The following is a 22,847-nucleotide window of genomic DNA, read 5'->3' as shown; positions in this document are numbered from 1 at the left end:
AACACGTAGACCTCAAATAAATAAATAAATAAATAAATAAAACTTTCTTTAAAAATTGCTCTACATTGATCGGTTCCAAAGAACATGATTGTGCCAAGTATGGCAGTTAGTATGACTAAAAGTGACAAAAGCCAACCCACAAGTGTGGCTCTCTGTGGAACAGCCCTTTCCTGTCACTTGTGATGATGAAGTGGTAGGTTTGCCCAGGAAAACTAGCCAGTTCTGACTCAATCTACCTCCCTTCCTTCCTCCTCCCCCCGCCCCCCGCCCCGCCCGTTCTCTCTTTACTTGCAAGGGTCAAGGCCCACTGTCCCATGAGAAAGCTCTCTCTGCTTTCTCCATGCTGTCTGTCCTCTCCTTTCCCATAGGTGGCCAAACTTAAACCCCAGCCCTAGCTACAGTCTGAGTCTGTTGAGTAGTAGCCATTATTGGCAAACACACGTTCTCTTGCTCTCAGTTTCTCTATGTCTAAGTCCTCTTGGGACTAGTGTGTGAACTAGACTCTCCTTTCATCAAAATCACAGGATATAAAGCTGTATGTGAGGTTGAGATGGGCCTTGGAAGGCAGTGAGTCTATTACTATTTATCTTACTTTATAGATAAGGAAACTGAGGCAGAAGGGAGAGAGTGACACACTCAAGTTCACATGATTACCTCAAGGTCATGGAACATGAGGAAGGACAGCTACATCATTTGTGAGTTACATAGTGTTTTATGGCTAAAACTACTTCTAAGCTAAAAAGTGTCAGCTCAGTAGAGGCAGCACTGCAGTGGCACTTGGGCCCCAGTTTCTGTTTGCAGATTCACCACCAAATTACTTTTTTGTGGTGTTGCCATCTTTCTCTCCCTGTCACATTTTGGAAATTGACTAAATCTGATGTATTTCTCAACAGTACAGCTACATAAAGCAATAGGGAAGTAGGTTGTTAAAAACATAGAATAAAGCATGAAAATTTAGATGTTTAGTTACTGAAAATGGAAAATGCATACATATTTTACATCTTTTTTTTTTTTTTTTTTTTTTTACCTTTTGGTCTGCCTCTTTTCCTTGGAGCTCTGTTACTCAGATTTTGGATTCTACGTTTGTATCTCCTCACTGAGAAAACAAAAATATAAAAATATTGCTAAACATCCAATAGGTCAATGAAGAAATCAAAGAAGAAATTTAAAAAATACATAGTTATGGCCTTTTGTAGCAACGTGGATGGAACTGGAGAGTGTGATGCTAAGTGAAATAAGCCATACAGAGAAAGACAGATACCACATGGTTTCACTCTTATGTGGATCCTGAGAAACGTTAACAGAAACCCATGGGGGAGGGGAAGGAAAAAAAAAAAAAGAGGTTAGCGTGGGAGAGAGCCAAAGCATAAGAGACTGTTAAAAACTGAGAACAAACTGAGGGTTGATGGGGGGTGGGAGAGAGGGCAGGGTGGGTGATGGGTATTGAGGAGGGCACCTTTTGGGATGAGCACTGGGTGTTGTATGGAAACCAATTTGACAGTAAATTTCATATATTAAAAAATTAAAAAAAATACATAGAAACAAATGAATATAAAAACACAACAGTCTCAAATCCTTGGGACACAGCAAAAATGGTTCTAAGAGGGAAATTTATATTGATACAAGAATACCTCAAGAAACAAGAAACATCTCAATACATAATCTAACCTTACACCTAAAGGAACTAGAAAAAGAATAAACAAAGCCCAAGGTTAGCAGAAGGAAAGAAATAATAAAGATCAGACCAGCAATAAATGAAATAGAGACCACAAAATAGAAAATATCAATGAAACAAAGAGATTTCTTTAAAAAGATAAACAAAATTTAGCCAGACTCATTAAGAAAAAAAAAGAGAGGAAACAACATCAGAAGTGAAAGAGGAGAAATAAGAACCAACACCACAGAGATACAAAGGATTATAAGAGAATGCTACAAAAAAAATTATATGCCAACATATTGGACAACCTACAACAAATGGATAAATTTCTAGAAACATACAATCTTCCAAAACTTGAATTAGGAAGAAATAGAAAATCCAAACAGACAAATTACTAGTAATGAAATGGAATTGACAATCAAAAACATCCCCCAAAGTCCAGGACCAGATGGTTCACAGGTGAATTCTACCAAACATTAAAGAGTTAATGCCTATCCTTCTCAAACTATTTCAAAAAATAGAAGAGGAAGGAAAGCTTCTAATTACTTTCTATGAGGCCAGCATTACCCTTATACCAAAACCAGACAAAGACCACAAGAAAGCAAGAAAGCAAGGAAGGAAGGAAGGAAGGAAGGAAGGAAGGAAGGAAGAGGAGCACCTAGGTGGCTCAGTCAGTTGAGCGTCTGACATCAGCTCAAGTCATGATCTCATGGTTCATGAGTTTGAGCCCCACATCAGTCTCACTGCTGTCGGCCTGTCAGCACAGAGCCTGCTTCAGATCCTCTGTCCCCCTCTCTCTGCCCCTCCCCTGCTTGTGCTCTCCCCAAAATAAATAAATATTGAAATTTTTTTATTAAAAAAATGAAAGAAAGAAAGAAAGAAAGAAAGAAAGAAAGAAAGAAAGAAAGAAAACAAACTACAGGCTAGTATCCCTGACGAACATAAATACAAAAATCCTCAACAAATTATTAGCAGACTGCAATCAACAATACATCAAAAGGACCATTCACCATGACCAGTGGAATTTATTCTAGAAATGCAACGATGACTCAATATTTGCAAATCAATATGATGTACCACAACAACAGAATGAAAGATAGAAATCATATGATCATTTCAATAGAGGCAGAAAATGCATTTGACAGAATTCAACATCGTTCATGATAAAAACTCTCAACAAAACAGGTTTGGAGGGAATGTAACTCAGCATAATAAAGGCCATATATGAAAAACCCACAGCTAACATCATACTCCATGGTGAAAAACTGAGAGCTTTTCTTTTAAGATCAGGAATAAGACAAGGATGTTCACTCCCACCTCTCTTATTCAATATTGTACTGGAAGTGCTAGCCACAGCAGTCAGACAAGAAAAAGAAATAAAAGACATAAAAATTGGTAAGGAAGAAGTTAAACTATCACTATTTACAGTTGATATGATACTATATATAGAAAACCCTAAACACTCCACAGAAAAACTATTAGAAGGAATAAATGAATTCTGTAAAGTTATAGGATACAAAAGTAATGTGCATAAATCTGTTGCATTTCTATACACTAATAATGAAGTAGCAGAAAGAGACATTAAGAAACCAATTCTGGGGGCACCTGAGTGGTTCAGTCAGTTGAGCATCTGACTCTTGATTTCTGCTCAGGTCATGAACCCAGAGTTGTGGGATGTGGCCTCGTGTCAGGCTCTGCACTGACCATGGAGCCTGCTTGGGATTCTCTATGTTCCTCTGCCCTTCTCTCCCACCCTCTCTCTCTCTCTCTAAAAAGAATTCCATTTGCAATTGCACCAAATATAACAAAATGCCTAGGAATAAACTTAACCAAGGGGATGAAAGACCAGTACTCTAAAAACTATAAAACATTGATGAAAGAAATTGAAGATGATGCAAACAAATCCAAAGATATTCCATGCTCATGGATAAATAAATATCAAAATGTCCAGAGTAATCAAAACAGAGGTTCAATGCAGTCTCTATCAAAATACCAACAATATTTTTCACAGAACTAGAACAAATAATACTAGAATTTGTATGGAAACACAAGAGACCCCAAATAGCCAAAGCAATCCTGAGAAAGAAGAACAAAGCTGGAGGCATAACACACCCAGATTTCAAAATATATTACAAAGCAGTAGTAATCAAAATAGTATGGTAATGGCATAGAAACCGATGCACAGTCAATGGAACAGAATAGAGAGCCACACTAGTATGGCCAATTAATTTATGGCAAAGGAGGAAAGAATATGCAATGGGAAAAAGACAGTCTCTTCAACAAATGGTCCTAGGAAAACTGAACGGCCACATGCAAAGGAATGAAACTGGACCACTTTCTTACACTATATACAAAAACAAAATGAATTGAAGACTTAAATTGAGACTTGAAAACATAAAATTCCTAGAAGAAAACACAGGTGGTAATGTCTTTGACATCAGCCTCAGTAACATTTTTCTAGCTCTTGCTCCTCAAGCAAGGGAAATAAAAGCCAAAATGAACTATTGGGACTATACCAAAATAAAACTTTTGCATAGTGAAGGAAACCATCAACAAAATTAAAAGGCAACCTACTGAATGAGAGAAGATATTCACAAATGATATATCCAGTAAGGGGTAAAATATATAAAGAAGTTACAAAATTCATAAAAAATGGTTAAAAATGGGTAGAGGATATGAATAGACATTTTTTCCAAAAAAAAACACCCCATACAGATGACCAACAGACACATGAAAGATGCTCGACATCACTAATTATCAGGGAAATGAAAATCCAAACCACAAGGAGATACCACATTATACCTGTCAGAATGGTTAGAATCAAAAAGACAGGAAACAAAAAGTGTTGGTGAGGATGTGGAGACAAAAGAATTCTTGTGCACTGTTGGTGGGAATGTAAATTTGTGCAGCCACTGTGGAAAATAATATGGAGGTTCCTCAAAAAATTCAAAATAGACATAACATATAATCCAGTAATCCCACTACTGGGTATTTACCCAAAGGAAAAAAAAATTCTAATTCAAAAAGAAGTATGCATTCCTATGCTTGTTGCAGCATTATTTACAATAGCCAAACTATGGAAGCAATTGAAGTTTTCATTTACAGATGAGTAGATAAAGAAGATGGTGTGTGTGTGTGTGTGTGTGTGTGTGTGTGTGTGTGTGTGTGTTGGAGTATTACTCAGCCATAAAAAAGGATAAGATCTTGCCATTGGTGACAACATGGATGGACTTAGAAGGTATAATACTAAATGAAATAAGTCAAATAGAGAAAGAAAAACACCATATAATTTCACTTACACGTGAAATATAAAGAATAAAACAAATGAATAAACAATAAAAAAGCAGAAACAGATCTATAAATATAGAGAACAAACTGATGCCAAAGGGGAGGAGGTGGGGGATGAGGAAAATGTATGAAGGAGAGTGGGAGACACAGGCTTCCATTATGGAAGGGCTAAGTCACAGGCATAAAAATTATAGCCTAGGGAATATAATCAATCTAGGTAGGGTGACTGTGTGGGGGACCAGCTGCACACCCACTGACAGTAGGACCATAAGAAGACATGATTCTCATGGCTCTCTCCGGGGAAAGGAGGCGCTCAATTAGCTTTTCTTGAAAGATATTCTGTCCAGAAAGATGAGATGAACTCAGCGGGGGTGTGGACCTCCTCTAAGGGGGAAGTGGTAAGCACTCAGCTCCTGTTTTAGAGGAAATTTCATGGACAGATTCTCTTAAAGAGGAGTTCTTTAAAGAGCCCACAAACGTGGCTCATGCATCCTCCATATCTGGAAGACATGAAGAATTGATCATAAGAAGGCTATTCCTGCTCCTTCCTTCTCCTCCTCTTCCACAACTTGAATTAGCTGAAAACATAGATACTGAGTAGGGTTAGATAAGCGTATGCATAAAAGAAGCAGCTGGTCTCACCCAACTTCTTCACTACATGTTTTCCAGTTGTAATATTATATCAGTTCAGGCTTTTTAACATTGTATGAGAATATCACCGCTGCCCAAAAGGATAAGCACAACTCCAAATCTTACCTAAGACTTCGCCTTGGGGCAAGAAGAGAACTATTTCAGAGAACAATTTTGAAAAGGAGTAGAAGGAACAAAGGTGATTTGTGCTTAAACTACCAACTGCAACATTTTAACAAAGCAGGCAAGACAGAGAGGTTTCACACAAACTCAGAAGAACAAAATCTGGGACCTGGGTAAGTGTAACTTAAGAAATAACTAAGGTAGGCAAGTATGGAGGTAAAATGGTACAGATGGTAGGAATATATGTATATATTTATTCATATGTTTATATTTTATTTATATTATTTGCATAAATATAGGCATGTATTACATACATATGAAATGGGAGGAGTTCGGTTATGTTATATATATAACGATGAGATGACAGAAATAATCAGAAGAAATGGAAAGGAAACAAAATATATCCAAATATGTTTTGACTCCACAAGAAATACCCTGCCACCTCTATGTGCCATATCAACTTAGTAGCAGTATTTCATAGGATCTGATGTTAAAGAGTGAAGAAAAAGAAATGTACTCTATAAGAGGAACATAAGTAGAACAGGATTGGGAAAGAGAAAAGAAAGGACAGATACCATATGTTTTCACTCTTATGTGGGTCCTGAGAAACTTAACAGAAGACCATGGGGGAGGGGAAGGGCGAAAAAAAGTTAGAGAGGGAGGGAGGCAAACCATAAGAGACTCTTAAAAACTGAGAATAAACTGGGGGTTGATGGGGGGTGGGAGGGTGGGGAGGGTGGGTGATGGGCACCTGTTGGGATAAACTCAGGGTGTTATATGGAAACCAATTTGACAATACAGTTCATATTAAAAAAAAGAAAGAAAAGAAAGGAGAATAAGATGAGGAAAGAAAGGAGGAACACAATGGAAATAAACAATTGCAAAGCTGGATGCAGAGAATGAAGTGTCACTCATTTTTTTTCATCCTCTGCTGCATGAACACAGTATGGCGTATGCTCTGATTGAGCTTGGTTTAAGTAACTGTTTCCCAGGCTTAGATCTTATGTGATACCAGGACTCTAGCTTCTGCTTAACTGATTCAAGTTCCCTCTGTCTGTTTCCCCTCATTCTGTTGAGGGGTGTATTCATTAGTTACAGAAAACATTTCCAACATTTTCTCTTGGTGCCTCATTTCCCATTCAGGGCTAGTTTGTCTCTGACCATGTAGCTCTGTGCTATATTCAGGTTCTAGCTCCTATTCTTGCCAAAGAGTCTCAGGTGCCAAGAAGGCCAGGTTTGAATCAATAATCTGAGTTTTCCTCCATATATGAGGAAGTCAGTGACTTTGGATGAAAACGTGAAGGGCAAGTAGCAGATTGCTATTTGTCCCCCATGATCATTCTCTCCTTCTTTCATAGAACTAGAGTTATAGCTGAACCCATGGCTGCCTGACTAGAGATTATATTTCTTGGCCTCACTGGCAGCTAGCGCTGGCCATGTGAGTAAGTTTTGGGCAATAGGATGTGAGGAGAAGACTCTGGATCTTTCCATTAAAAGAAATAGGTGATTTCTCTGCCCATTTTTCCCATTCCCACTGGTTGGGAGACAAAGGTCTGGTTAGACCTGATTTCTTGGACGCAGAGAGGGAAACTATGTGTTGAGGAAGGCAGGTTCTTCCTCCCATTTCTGGACTGTTTGATGAAAGAGAAATAAATTATGTGGCTTAGACCACTGTATTTTGGGCTCTCTTTGTTACAACAGCTTAGCCTGTACTCTAAAAAATTCATTATTTATGAAGCCCATTGGAGATTTCAGAGGTGCAGCAAAGAAAGGTCTGGAAGGAATATCAGAGTTGCAGTAGCACACACATGTGAATTCACAGATTTACCTGTACCTTTTTTGAGACTCCTTTTTTTACATTTATATCTTCTCTTTTTTCCTTCAAACAGAAAAGAAAATAATCCTTTAGAATTATAAACAGAAATTTACAAGATTTACATGCCAGTTACCTTCAAGTATTTTATTTTTAAGTTTTCACTCCACTTTTGTAGTGCTAAATCTCCAGCTACTGACACACTATCTTGGTTGTCATTACACTGAAAACAAAAATAGCAGCAAACACAACCTACATTTATACAGTACTGGTCATTTACTGTATACTTTTACCTATTCACATGAGGGTTTCTCATTCACAATAAAGATAATGCAAAAGACAGTTGAAATTGGATAGGGGCTGACAGAGAAGAGGGGGACTGTCAGAAGGATCAAGGAAAAGTAGGTATCAGAAATCACGAGTATATGTCCTGGGTTTTGGGGTTTGCCTTGAAAAGCTAAAGATATAATCCATGTTTATAACAACAAGAACTTAAGAAATAAGTAGAAAAAAATCAGAGAAATGAAGACAAATTTAGAAGGGGATAAAAGAGATTAGATGTTTCAGAAATTAAAACGAAGAACATAGATTTGTAAAAAAAAAAAAAGAAAGAAAGAAACAAAAGGAAACAGGAAGTATAAGAACAATTAAGAAATATTAGAAAAAAAATAACCAATGGAAGATAGTGAACAAGTCAGCAGACTTCCTAAGAAGAAATTCAAAATAATAGAAGTACTTCAAGATAAATTCAAGAGCAAAGTTTTTGAAATTATAACAAAAAATGAATATACATATCATAAGTACATGTATTTTCACCCTGTAGCAAAGAAAATTGACTCCAAACCATCAACCCTGAGATATAGTCCAGCAAATTTACTGGACTTTAAAGATAAAGAAAGAATGGAATGGGCATTGTAGACAAAAATGTCAAGTCATTTTCAAGGGTGGGGATCTTATTGGCTATAGAATTTTCTCCAGTAACACCTAATGCCACAGGAAAAATGGAGAAAAATCTACAAGATGCTTCTAGAAATAGTGAGTAAATTATTTTTCACATGTGAAAAACAAAACCAAATACTTCTAAACAGGGAAATTCTGAGAAGGTTGTTCCTAGGAGTAATTATTGAGAAAACTACTAGGGGATTCACTTCAGCAAATCAAGATGAGACAGGAAGAATTTTGGCAAAAGAATTACAATAAAAGTGGTGAGTGAGGTGACGGACCAGAATGTTAAACATACGTGCCCTGACAATGTAGAAATGGTATAACAGCAAAAAAATGTGTGAGGAAGGGGGAAATATGGGTGGTAGAGTAGGATCATTGACTGGTGGGGTCACAGCATGTTATTTGGGCAAATCAAGGAGTAATATAAAAAACATTTAAGAGCAGAAAGATAGGGGTGCCTGGGTGGCTCAGTTGGCTAAGTGTCTGACTTTGGCTCAGGTCGTGATCTCACGGTTCATGAGTAGGAGTCCCGCGTCGGGCTCTGTGCTAACAGCTCAGAGCCTGGAGCCTGCTTTGGGTTCTGTGTCTCCCTCTCTCTCTCTGCCCCTCCCCCCATTCATGCTCTGTCTCTCTCTCCTTCAAAAATGAATAAACATTAAAAAAATTAAAAGGGCTGAAAGATAAACATAAGGGTAACATCATGATGGATCTAGAGAATATAATGCTAAGCAAAATAAACCAATCAGAGAAAGACAAATACCTTATGATTTCACTCTTTTGTGGAATTTAAGAAACAAAGCAAATGAACAATAACAAAAAAGAGACAAACCAAAAAACAGACTCTTAACTACAGAGAACAAACTGGTGGTTACCAGAGAGGAGGTGGGGTGGGTGGGTGAAACAGGTGAAGGGGATTTAGGGTAAACTTATCATGATGAGCACTAAGTAATGTATAGAATTATTGAATCATACCTGAAACTAACATAACACTGTATGTTAACTACACTCGAATTAAAAAAAAAATGCTATTTGACATCAAAGGAAAAAAAAAAGAAAAATAAAATCATGATCTAAACTTGGGTGGGAAAGGAAGAGTGGACAGAGAAATAGGGCACATGCTAAATTTATCAATTTGAGGGGACAGAAATTAATGGGTACTGTCTAACACAGTACAGAGGGTATATAAAAGGAAGGTATATGAAAGTAATGCTAAGAGTAATCACTAGAACAAAAATATAAACATTCCTACGTTTCACAAGTATATACTTACTCCTAACCAATGAAAATATGAGAAATGAGTACAGCTCAACCATTCATTTCTTTTAAGGGAAAGACCCAGAAGTGGCTTGCACTTCTTTAGCTCAGGGGCCTTTTGCCAGAACTTGGTCACAAGTCTGGGACTAACCACAGGGAAGGTTGAGAGGTTTAGTCTAGCTAGGCAGCCATGTGCCCAACACTAACCACTGGAACAGAAATGCAAACCTTCCCAGCTATCAGAAGTACGCACGTGCACATAAATGCATAGAAGATAATGTCGATATTTTTAATATCCAAGACACTAGAATACATAATATAAATTAGCATAACAGGAACCAGACCACACATTTTGGTCCTATGAATAAAAGTAAATGGATTTACATCACTTGTTTAAACAAAGAATTTGAGATTGAATTCCAAACTAAACTCCAGCTTTGAATCATATATAGGAGACCCTTGGAAAAACATATTTTTAAGATGTTGAAGACAAATGTATAGGCAAAAGTATATTGAGCTTACATCAACAAAAGAAACCAGGGAGTCATCATCTTAATATCATAGGAAGTATAATTCAGGCGAAAAAGTTTTAAGAAAGTAGGCATTACGGAAATACAACGAGAAACAGGTAGAAACACATGACTAGTAACAACTTTATTTTTACCTCCCTCAGTCAATGAGAGGTCAAGTGCACAAAACAAGAAGGCCCAAATAATACGTTTAACAGGGTTGATATGATTAACTCATATTCAACTCCATATCCAAAAAATAGAGAATGTTCATTTCTTCCCAACTTTTCTTTTCTTTTTTTTTTTTTTTTTTAAGGTTTTATTTATTTCTGAGACAGAGAGAGACAGAGCATGAACAGGGGAGGGGCAAAGAGAGAGGGAGACACAGAATCGGAAGCAGGCTCCAGGCTCTGAGCCATCAGCCCAGAGCCCGACCCCGGGCTCGAACTCACGGACCGCGAGATCGTGACCTGAGCTGAAGTCGGACACTTAACCGACTGAGCCACCCAGGCGCCCCTTCCCAACTTTTCTTAAACAATTCTTGGGTCAAAGAGGACTTACAAATCCAAATTGCAGACTATCTAGCAAATAACAATAATGAAAATATTTGCTGTGAGAACCTATGCACTATCTAATTTTAAAAAGCACTAATTTTGGAAAGAATGAAAAAAATACATGCATACAGTCAGTCGTTTATTCACAGATTCCATATTTGTGAACTCACTCACTCGCTAAAATTTATTTTTAACCCCCAAATCAAGGCTCATGGCACTTTCATGGTCATTCATGGGTGGGGACAGAGCATTGGGTCCTTTGAGTTGCTGATAGCGCATGTTCCCAGCTAAAGTGGAGCAAGGTGATGTTCTACCTTCTTGCTTCCACTCTCATTCTGTACACAAGGGTCCCTTTGCCACTCATGTAGTGTTTTTGCTGGTGATTTTGTTGTTTAAAATTGCCCCCAAGTGTAATGCTGCTGTGCGATCTCTTGTTCCTAAGCAAAATAATTGTGATGCACCTTATGGAGAAAATCTGTGTGTTAGATAAACTTCATTCAGGCAGGAGTTCTAGTGCTATTGGCTATGACGTATATTGGATATGAAATATATATATATATGTGTATATATATATATATGTATGTAAAATAAGATATCTTTAAGTAGAAACACTCATAAGAACACAAAGGTATGTGTTGATTGGTATATTGTGACCAGAGGCTCACAGGAACCTAACCCTGTATTTCCTCTAGAAGCCATAGTTCAGTATTAGCTAATTCTGTGTTTAGGGTGACTTTATAGAACATATCTACTCTGAATAATGAAAATTCGTTGTTTATGTACATATATATGGATATGTATATATGAGCATACAATGTATTTTCAGAATCCATCCACTTTTTTTCATTGCTTTTTATTTCAAACATATTTTTCAATCTCAGAATTTTTATTTGGTTCTTTTTTATAATTTCTATTTCTTTGTTGATATTTGCTATTTGCAGAGAAATAATTTTCTTACTTTTTACAAGACTTTATTAAGCGTGTTTAAAATAGTTGACTTTAAAGTCTTTGTCTAGTAATTCCAGTATCTGGTTTACCGCACATACAGTTTCTATTTTTCCTGAGCATGGGGCCATACTAATTGTGTTTTTTTTTTTCTCTAATGTTTATTTATTTTTGAGACAGAGAAAGACAGAGCATGAACGGGGGAGGGTCAGAGAGAGAGGGAGACACAGAATCTGAAACAAGCTCCAGGCTCTGAGCTGTTAGCACAGATCCTGATACGGGGCTCGAACTCACGGACTGCAAAATCATGACCTGAGCTGAAGTCAGACCCTTAACCGACTGAGCCACCCAGGCGCCCCTTAGTTGTTTTTTTTAATTTTTTTTTGCATGTCAAGTAATTTTTTCTTAAAAACCTAACATCTTAAATAATATGTAGTAACCCTGGAGATCAGATATCCCCCTTTCCTCAAAGTTTGTTGCTATTGCTGTTGGGTTTTGTTGCTTATTTTGTGCTTTGTTTCTGTCAAGTCTGTGTATTTTGCCATGTGGTCCCTGAAGTTTCAGCTCAGTTAGTTTAATGGTCAGCTAATGACTGGAAAGAGATTTCCCTGAAAAGCTAGAACCGATAAGTCTTCCAGTATTTGTCAAGGGGCTATAAAAGCCTGTGTCGATGCATGCCTTCAATGCACAGCTAGGCAGTTTACAATTCCACCTTAGCTGTCACTTCCTGCTTGAACAGAGCCTCCAGGTTAGAGCTGAGGGTTTTCTTAGGTCTTTCCTGAGCCTTTGCATAGCCCTGAGCATGTGCATTTCCCTAGACATGTGTGTGGCCTTCCACACGGCCAGGGATATTTGCGAGTTTTATATATACATATCTATCTATATTTATATATTATATATAATGTATTACATATTTATATGCATATAAGCTATACATATTATACTATAGTACTGTATGTTTATATTTATGTATAATATACAAACTGTAACATTTATATGTATAAAATATATACTTTTATAACTTTATATATATTTATTATTTATGTATGCATTGTCATATAAATATATAATAGCTTTATAGTTTATATTTATATATTTACACATTACATATATTATATAATTTATAGACATTTTATATATTTAATTATATATGTGTCACATTCTACCTGTAGTTCACTTATAATTTATAATTTTTATATATTTTCACATATGACATATTCATATTTATATATTATGTATTCTATTTATCTATATAAATACATTTCCATATTATATATATTTGCACATAATATATAATTATATATCTTTAAATAAAATATATAAAAATATACACTTACATACATGTTGGTGTGTTATATGTGTGCATGTTTTCAGAATCCACATATTTTCGAACACCTCTGCTGCTCCCAGCTTAGTCCAGCCCAACAGCCCCCTTGCCTAGATCATTACAACAGTCTCCTTACTGATCTCTCATGCCACCCGCCTAAAGTCTATCCTCCATGTGGACTACAGAGCAATCCTTTAAAAACATAACTGAGAGTCTACCATTCCCTAGCTCAAACCCCTCCAATGTCTTTTCCTCTTACTGAGACAAGAATCCAAAGTCATTGCTATGGCCTCTGAGGTCTATATGACCTTAAAAACCACTTTCCACTCACCCCTCTTTATCTCTCCAGCCAGTGGTCTCCTTGACATTCCTCAAAAGACCCTGCACATCTCAGCCTCAGCACCGTGGTTTATTCCTTCACCCACTCAATATCTACTTATGTTTCAGTTTGTCAGTGAGGCTCTAACTGGCCACCCCATATAAGATGCATGTTTCTGCTTGTGCCAGGCTGTTGCTCAGTAAGCATCTTAGCTGCCACCGTTTTCACTACAAACATTTTGCCGCATAACTAATTGGCTGTAAGGCAATTTTGCCGTAAAAGATAAATCATGAAAAATAAAAGAGGGATGTAATGGAACATGAAAAATGAATAACAAAATTAAAAACACTTTATTGGCAAATAAAAAAATAACTGAATACATTTAAAATGTGTAGTGCAGATTCATGGTAACACTGAACACACAAGTAACTGATTTTATTTTGTGGATTATACCTAAGCCCTTTCTTTAAAGTCTTTTGTTCATAATATTATAATAAATATATATATATAATATATAATATATAATAATATATATAATATATATTATAATAATATATATAACAATATTATTATATATTATATATAATATATATATATATTTCTTTGCTTGTTGATTTGTCTCCATATTCAGCATTACACTTTTTCTTTCTTCACTAAAATTTCTTTCATCATTAAGAGAGGTGTCAGTTTCCAAATACTAGGATGTTTATCTGTAACTGAGCTTTGGAATGTGTTGTGAAAGTTTTCTACACTGTTCTTGGCATATTGTTACATGTCTATTGAGGGATATTCCAAACTTCTGCGGGAAATGTGGGCTCAAAACTATACTACTGAATAGACTGTTATGAGGGCTACGACTTATATAATACAAAAATGTGAGTACTGTGTCAGTGAAGAAACAAAACCAAACTGCCATCCAGTTCTTCAAAAAAATTTTAAGGCAAAATTGCCTTATAGCTGATTAGTTATGCAGTAAAAATGTTTGCAGCAAAGATGTCTACAGCAAAGATGCTTACAGTGAAAATATGAGACACAGTTTCTGTCACTCTACACCTTCAATTACTCTTTATTTTCTCTTCACTTCAGCTGAGGGGAAAAACATTTTATGTAGGGTCAACATCAAGTGCAAAGGTCCTGAGGCAGAAAATTATTTGGTTTGTTCAAGGATGCCAGAGTGGTGTGTGAAGAAAAGGATAATAGACGAGATTTTAAGAGATAATCAGGGGCATCTAAAATATTATATATTTATTTACTTGTGTATAGTCTATACCCCCCCTCCACTAGAATGTAAGTTCAGTGAGATTTTGCTCACTTCTTTGTTCCTATTGAGCAGCTTTGGCAATAGATACTTGCTGAATAAATAAATGAAGAATGTAAAAAGAAAATAGAATGCATAAGTAGTGAGAAGGATCGTGTTCGTGAGTTGAAAGACTCAATGTTTTAGAAATGTCAATTCTTTCCAAATTCATCCTAAGCAATTTCAATAAAAATTCAATAGGATTTTCAAAGGAACTTGACAAGATGCTACCAAAATTTACATGAAAGAGAAAATGTCCAAAATAGCTAAGATAATTTTGAAAAAGAAACAAGTTGAGAGAAACTTGCTTTACCAGATATCAAGATATTATTAAGTTATAGTACTAGAGTGATGCAGAGTTAGATAGAGCAGTGGATCAGACTAGTAAGCCCCCAAACAAAACCATATATACACATGGCATCTCAATGCATGCCATATGTGACATTACATATGGAGAAGCTGGGACAACTGGTTATCCACGTTGGAAAAAAATTAACCCCCGTACCTTATATCACACTAAGAAAATCAACTCCAAAAGGATTAAAGAACTAAATGAGAAAAGAAATAAGAGTGTCTTAACCTGGTATTCCCCAAAACAAATTTTGAGTTAAGTGTTTGTGTTCAGGAAGTTTATTTGTGAAACTGTGTCAAGGATTGGGAGTCAGAATGGGAAAGAGGCAAAGAGTAGGAGAGACAGCCAATGGGGATGGTTGCCACTGTGGTCAACTGGGTCCTGATGCTGCTCATCTTAGAAATGGAAGAGAAAGTATTTATTCCTGGATCCTGTCCTTCATTCCTCAAGATATTCCTCCATTTTTGGTTCAAGCTGCTGAGTATATGTATTGCCATTTGCCGAGATAAGGGTGACTGGTAGTGAGTTACAGGTTTGGGAGTGAAATAAAGAAAACTGCTTGGGGTTACCTGGGTGACTCAGTAGGTTAAGCGACTGACTCTTGATTTAGGCTTAGGTCATGATCTCACTGTTGTGAGATCGAGCCTGCATTGGGCTCCACACTGAGCGTGAAGCTTAAGGTTTCTCTCTCTCTCTCAAAAAATTTTAAATTTTAATACAGTGTAGTTAACATACAGGGTTATACCAGTTTCAGGTATACAATATAGTGATTCAACAATTTCATATTGGCCATCATATTTTAACTGACATCTGGATCCCCAAACTGTATAAATGTTTATGAGATTTTTATATTCAATCAGAAAAAAATCCTTTGCATTCTGATTTCCTCACATGCAAGTAAGTAATAAAATGACCACAGATTTCTTATTTAAATAAAGATTTGAGAGCCTTGTCTCATTTAAATTCACTCCGGATTATGTAATGGGGAAAAAAGATATTCTTAGTAACAAGCAAATTTGTACACCATATAAGACTTTTTAAAAAGTGTAAGAAAATTCTTATTGGAAGAACATCAAATAAGATGTAAGTGGGTAAAAGTTTCTGTTCTCCTTAAATTAATATGCATTTTCAATGCATTTCTTTTTTTCAAGTTTTTATTTAAGTTCTAGTTAGTTAACATATATAGTGAAATTGGTTTCAAGTATAAAATTTAGTGATTCATCACTTACATATAACACTCAGTGCATTTCTGATCAGAGATTCCAGTAAACTTGGGAAGGAGGTGGGGGATCTTCTCAAGCTGATTCTAAAAATCACCCCCAGTGGGTCATCAGGATGGTGCTACCTGTGAGCTCTTTTTTTCTTTTCTGTAGCCCCTTTGATTACAAAAGAAAATCTAGTATATAGAGAGGTAAAGGCACTATGTGATTAAAGTGGTAGTTCAGTCACAGTGTAATAATGTAGGGAATGTTTTTTAAATTCCCACCTCACATAAAAGCAAAGGGGCAAAACCCATGGGATTATAGGTGTAAACATTACAAATGGGGCAACATATTAGCAACATATATGATGAAGATTTAATGCATATATCAGATAGGCTTTTCTATATTCATTTGACAACGCAAGGAAAGACAACCAAACACCACAACAGGAAATATCGACACAGTACTCTATGACAAAAGAGTTCGATGAAGAAGAAAAAAGAAATGACCAGTAACAAATGAAGAATGCTCAAGCACCTTAAAAATGAAGATAGTGCATGTTAAAGCAATAGTTCAGTTAAGATGTTAAATGCTATTATTGTTTAGCTTTGATGTATGAATTTTAAAAGGCAAGATGGTATAGAATTACCATATTAAGAGAAATAACAATATATTCCAAACTGAGCTAACACATGCATAGAAAAATTCTGGGAAGGCATACACAAATGTTTATAAGAAACATTTTAAAATCAGAATAAAAGACAATGTGAAGATATGGCCATTTGGAAAAAATAGTTACTTTAAAGGCATTCACTTTTTGTCTTATGAAAGGTATAGAAAATAATGATAAGCTTTAGCATTAAAAAAAAACAGTTCATTTGTAACATAAAAATCAAGTAAATTCTTATTCACTCTTACTTATTTTCTCATTGTGTTTTCCCGAAGTAGAACTGTTTCCAATATCCATGGAATCTAGAAAGTAATAGGTGGTGGTCAGATGACTATAATTTATAAATAAAAATTACAAATCTTATGACAATTCCTACTGTGGAAGCCTTGAGTTTATAATGATCTGAGTACCATTTCTGTCTTCCTTCTAAAGGAAACAGACAAGTACTGGATTGATATCTAAGGTCTTCCTTTATTTCTCGGAGACTTTGAAAAAACTCTTAATCACTTAAATACATCAGTTTCCTCTTTCATGAAACCAGGGATAGCAACTGTTATCCTGTTAGGCTTTAAATTTTTTATGACAATAAAATAAGATCTTATTTACAAAAGTTACTGAGAAATCACCTGGTTAGTCAATAACATGTGGGAGGGCATCCTTCAAAAACATATGTTGAGTTTAAGAATAGTTATCTGGGGCCTTGGTTTCCTGACAGGTAACAGGGCCATTTGTCTTCCGAGCCTTTTCCAAGGTCGTGACAAAGTGACACTATTATCTACCAGCTGAAGAACACTTGGATTTCTTCATGGACAAGGGTGGATGTCACTATATAAATCCAATACTTTAGTATTGATATATTAATAGAGTAAATGAGATACTGCCATTTTTACCAGTGTATTTCTACTACATCATACATGTAAATCGACCAGCCCACCCTGTTAAACATGACTGTATAAAGATTTCTTGCCTCCTTGTCATTCCCAAAAGGCTCAGGTCAAGCAAATGCAAAGAATGGGATTTGGGCTTGGATGAATCCCTTCTTTATCAAAGGGTGTTCAGAGTCAAGTCCAGCAGGAAATGAAAGCTCTGATTTCAGACTCCTGACATCCTGTAGCCCGGGGCCATGTGGGGGGTATATCCACCCCAAGACCCTTGGGCAGCCTTACCCATCATGTCAGATGCTTGGCTACTCTTACCCCTTGTTCCTTGGCCTCTTGACATACCTTTTGAAAAACACATGACACAGGAACACTTCTTATTTCCAAGTCCTTGCGGCTCTGCTCCTAAATTGTGATTTGTAAAGAGTTTTCATTTGTATCTCCTCTCTTCCAATGATCCTCTGTTCCCCCACTCCTCCACCAAAGGGTCTCTCTACCTCTGAGATCTCTTTGTTTTTTCCCCCATTGTCTTTGGCCTTTCTCTTCAACCTATTTTTTCACTTGAATCATTTTCTCTTTGCCCCAAATCTGTATTTTTGTTCTTCCATTTTTCTTCATGTGCTTTTCCTATCCATTCATTTATGACATTTATTACCTGCTTTTGTATTTACTTTATGTGATATTCTTAAAATAGGTTTTGTAAATATTCTGTATAACACTATAGTAAAGTAAATTTTGCCAGAGAAATTTCCAAATGTTGGAATATAGGAAGTGAAATTTTTTTTTCCACTCATTCAATAAGCTTTCAAAGCCTCTTTCAGGTGCCAGGTGCTGAGATGGGTGCTGATAATAATTCAGGCACAAGACTACTGAAGCATAGTGGCTGCCAATCTTATGAGCAACCAGGGAATTGACACAGAAATAAATGAGGAAACATATTGAAATATGAAGAAGCATGTGCAAAGATGTAGATCCATTAAGTGCAAGTAACCAAAAAAGTTTAGTATGTCTGAATACGAAGTGAAAGAATAAAGGGCAATGATGAGGATGGAGAAATAAACAGGAGCCCTGAGTTAAGTGACTTTAGAGGCCACATGAAGGAGACCTAACTTAATACTAAAGGAAATGAAAGGAAATTAGATGCAGTTTTGAAAGATCAATTTAGCTAAATCACTTAGCATACATTTGGTGGGAACAAGATTAGAACAGGACCCTGTAGACCTAGTTCAAGTGAGAAGTGATACAGATGTGGATTAGCGTGTTAGCACTAAGAATGGAGATGAAGGGACAGGTCGGAGACATTTAAAAGGAAGAATTGATACAGGTAGGTTATAGATGTGGTATATCAATTGAGGAGACAACGGTATCAGGGATGACTTTGAGAATTTCATTGTGAAAGAATGCGACAATTAACAGTGTGTTTTAGAGACAGAGAACATTGAAGGAGCAGATATTTGTTTTAAGGAAGAAGATGACGTGCTCAGTTTTGGAAATGTTGTTTGAAGGTTTTGAAAGACACCTAAAATGGAGAAGGCTAGGACCTTCAGGACCTTGGACAGAGGCCAGCCTTCCATTTGGATGAGTGTGTTTAGCTGTTTTGAAGACAGGGCTGGGCTGGATATGTATGCTTAGGAACTGTTAAGTTGTGGGTGGTGATTGAAACCATAGGAGTGGATGAAATTCCTGGGCGAGGCAACTTGTAATCTGTGTGAGTTATAGGGGACACGGATACCTGGACACACATTGCCCTGAGAACTCACTGCTACTGTGAGCCACCCTTTGTGCCAACATTGCTTTTGTCTTGTGGCCGTTTCAGATCCCACAATTTCTCCACCTCACTTCTCTTCCTTTTACATTCTGCCATCTTTCTCTCATCTTTTAACTCTTTCTCTACATGGTTCTCTGTGTGCCTCCCCTTTCTCCTCTCCACTTATTCCCCTAGGTATGTACCTCATTCCATCTATTTTTCTATGCTTCTATCCCTGGATCTAGTTTTATTATTGAAGTAATCCTCTTCCTACTGTCACTTCCTTTTCTATTTTCTCTTTGCTTCTAGTCTGTTTCTTTTAATCTTATCTTGATCTTTTGGCTGTTTTTATAATTATAATCTTTGTCTTTATATTTTATCTATATTCAGCTTCATCTCACAGATTGCTACTTTCATCAAAGTCAAATGCCTACTCTTTTGACATTGACCACACTGTTGACCATTATTATTTTTGCCAGTTTCCTATGGGCTCTCTACATTGCAAGACTCAGTCAGTCATGGACTTTATTACCATGTTTCTTCATGCAACTTCTGAGAGGTATCTGGAAAATCATCACCCTTCTCCCTCCAAAACTCCCCAGTCTGGTGATATTTGGATTCCATGTCCACTTGAAAAAACTTGAAGCTTACTCGGTCAGATGTCTTTCCATTTGGAGACCCCGGACTATCTTTTCCATGCTTCCTCCTTACATTATCCACTCAGTGTCACCTCCCTGCATTCAGGAACACAGCTCATCTTTCTCTTTTGGCTCCCTCAAGCCTGTTGAAAGCAGTCCAAATCTGTGCACACATCTCTGCCTATGTATAGGAGTCTGTGTGCATGAGTGTGTGCATTTGTGTGTGTATGTACATGCTATGTTTTGAGGGGAGAGGTAAGGTAAAGAAAGGAGAGCTTTTCCTCTGTGCAGACAGGAAAACAAAGATAATTCATAATATCAAAACTGGCTTCTCCATCAGACGCTTATCGGTTGGCATCTCTTCTGACTCTCTTCCTCTACTCATCTGAAGAGCTTAGAATTCATAGGACACTGAAGAGAAAGACACACTATAGGCAGTGACTTCGATGTGGTCACACTCATCTATGTTCACTGCTCAGATGAGTTGAGAAAACACCCACTCCAATGACTACACCTTATATCCAACAAAGATTTGCACTGTCACCTTTTCTATCTGGCCGCACCTCATTCTCCTCCTTATTTCTCAATTTTTTGACCATTTTCCTGCCTCATGCATTTCTATCTCCATCACTTGATTCTTTGAGCTTCTCTCCCTGATTTCTCTTGTCCTCTGTGTGGTTTTCTGTCTTTTCGTCAGTGATGTTCTTCATCTCTATTCCTTTTTATTTCTCTATTAATCATTTTTGGTTCTTCCCTTCTAGGTATTTTGTACACCTTATAGCTGGCTCCACTCCTACCATCTTTTTTTCTTTATGATTTTCATTTTTACCTATTATCTATCTATCTATCTATCTATCTATCTATCTATCAATCATCCAAATAGCTGTTAAATAAATTTTCTTGTATCAGGCACTGATACATTCTGCTGATACTATATATCAGTTCCCTTATATCTTCTTTTTGGACTTTGATCATGGGATACAGCTCTTATATTCCTGCCTGTTACATACAGCAGTCACACTTCTTGACCCTTATACATTTGTATGTGTATTTCCTCATCCCAAAATGTGGATGACAAGAATTAGCCTGCCTAAGTCTTAAGGATATTGTTATGACTAAAGTAAAATCTTATTTGCCAAAGTACTTTAAAATAACACAATATAATCAAATTACAATGTAATGGACATCTGTTAAAAACTATACTAAAGTTTGAAAGTTGTTTATCTGAAGCTTTATTTCTGTCTATAATTACATAGCAGGACCAGTTGTTTTTTGAGGCTTTTACAATTACAAATGACATTAGGGTCAATTAATGTATCGCTATAGAAGTCTAAGATCTTAGTGTTAGTAGGCATAACAGTAGGTATTAAAAAAGATACCACCAGTTTGCTATTAATTTCTTCTACAACAGCAATGTATAATTACATACATTTATTCAATAGGACTCATCCTGTTAAACATGAATTTATAATAATTTCCTGTCTCCTTCTATTTTCTAAAATGCAGAAAAGGAGTTCCCAGGATTAACTGGATACAGGTCTTCAAGGTGCTCAGAATAAAATCATCAGGAAACAGTAGCTTTTAATTCCTGACATTCTGCAGGCCAAGGCTTGGCATCCTAATCTTCGTTACCTGACCCACTTCTTAGGTCTGAGCTAGAAGATTCCTGAGGTTCTTCCGTGTGGATCAATTCTGAAAAGTCATCACTGCTGATCCCTGCAGAAAGAAAGAAAATTCCTTAGCAGTCTCAGTCTGTGTCTTACAAACCAATCCGGCACCAAATTTTTTAAAAGGAAAATTGAAAAGGGAAGCTCATGTAGGAGGAGCAGGAGTATTCCTACTGCCAGGCTACCCTGTGGCTCCATCTGACCTGTCAGTCAAGGTTGCTCCAGGAACCATCCCGGGGCTGGGCTAGAGGACAACTTTGCCATTTGTCACTATGTCCTACCCTCTCCACTTGTCTTTACATACTTCTTCCAGTTCTGTTGTTTATCCAGGAAGTCTGTGGAAGCAGCATTTTCAAGATGTCAGAGCCTCCATCAGCTAGGCCCTTAATAATCATGTGAAGCAGAACGCCCCTCCACCCTGGGAACTACTTTATCCTATTGAGGCGAATGAAGAATATACTTCTATTTTACTTGTGCCACTGAACCTTTTGAGGACTACATATTGTATCAATTAGCCAATCCCACCTATTTCAAAATATGTAATATGAATCAATTAAATTACCAACAAATTCATTTTTTTTTATTTTAAAGGATATAACAAAAATTTTGAGCAACGTTTTAGTAGTAAAGAAAGATATTTGTTACATCAAAAGTTTTTTTTTTACATCAAAAGTTTTAATTGCTCTTACGTCTTTTCCTATTGTTTATCCCCCAAATAGATTTGTTTCCAATGTCCGCAGGATCTAAAAAACAAAGGAAAACACAACTAGTCATCTACAACTAAAAGTTGTAAAACTTATGACTACTCACATTGTAGACAGGATTTGGATTAGAAAGATACTATGATGATCATTTCTGTTTCTTTCCATCCAAAGGAAAAAGATCACTACTAAATAGAGCCAAGAACCACAGTTCTTTGGCCCTAATTGCAAAATCAAAGAAGTTTTGAAAATCCATATTTTTCCTACAGGTTTGCAGCTAAGTACCTTGGCAGTGAATCTGGACTTGAGCTGTCATGAGTCCATGTATAAT

General features: G+C 36.5%; 1 protein-coding gene across 5 annotated transcripts in view; it reads right to left on the bottom strand.

Moving 5' to 3' along the window:
- SP100 (SP100 nuclear antigen) overlaps window positions 1-22,847 on the bottom strand; it is a 99,849-nt gene that overhangs the window by 19,739 nt on the left and 57,263 nt on the right. For 3 of the 5 annotated variants that reach the window (XM_042950453.1, XM_042950448.1, XM_042950451.1), the window contains 6 exons: window positions 22,505-22,558; window positions 21,781-21,864; window positions 18,109-18,168; window positions 17,134-17,187; window positions 7,527-7,577; window positions 1,028-1,096 (listed from right to left, as the gene is read on the bottom strand). In XM_042950453.1, coding sequence (XP_042806387.1) covers window positions 1,028-1,096; window positions 7,527-7,577; window positions 17,134-17,187; window positions 18,109-18,168; window positions 21,781-21,864; window positions 22,505-22,558 — 372 coding nt within the window. The remainder of the gene's footprint in view (window positions 1-1,027; window positions 1,097-7,526; window positions 7,578-17,133; window positions 17,188-18,108; window positions 18,169-21,780; window positions 21,865-22,504; window positions 22,559-22,847) is intronic. The other 2 variants (XM_042950449.1, XM_042950452.1) reach the window with 2 other exon arrangements.

The sequence above is a fragment of the Panthera leo genome, chromosome C1, assembly GCF_018350215.1.
Source record: "Panthera leo isolate Ple1 chromosome C1, P.leo_Ple1_pat1.1, whole genome shotgun sequence".
Classification (NCBI taxonomy): domain Eukaryota; kingdom Metazoa; phylum Chordata; class Mammalia; order Carnivora; family Felidae; genus Panthera; species Panthera leo.
This window is presented reverse-complemented; position numbering and strand designations above follow the sequence as displayed.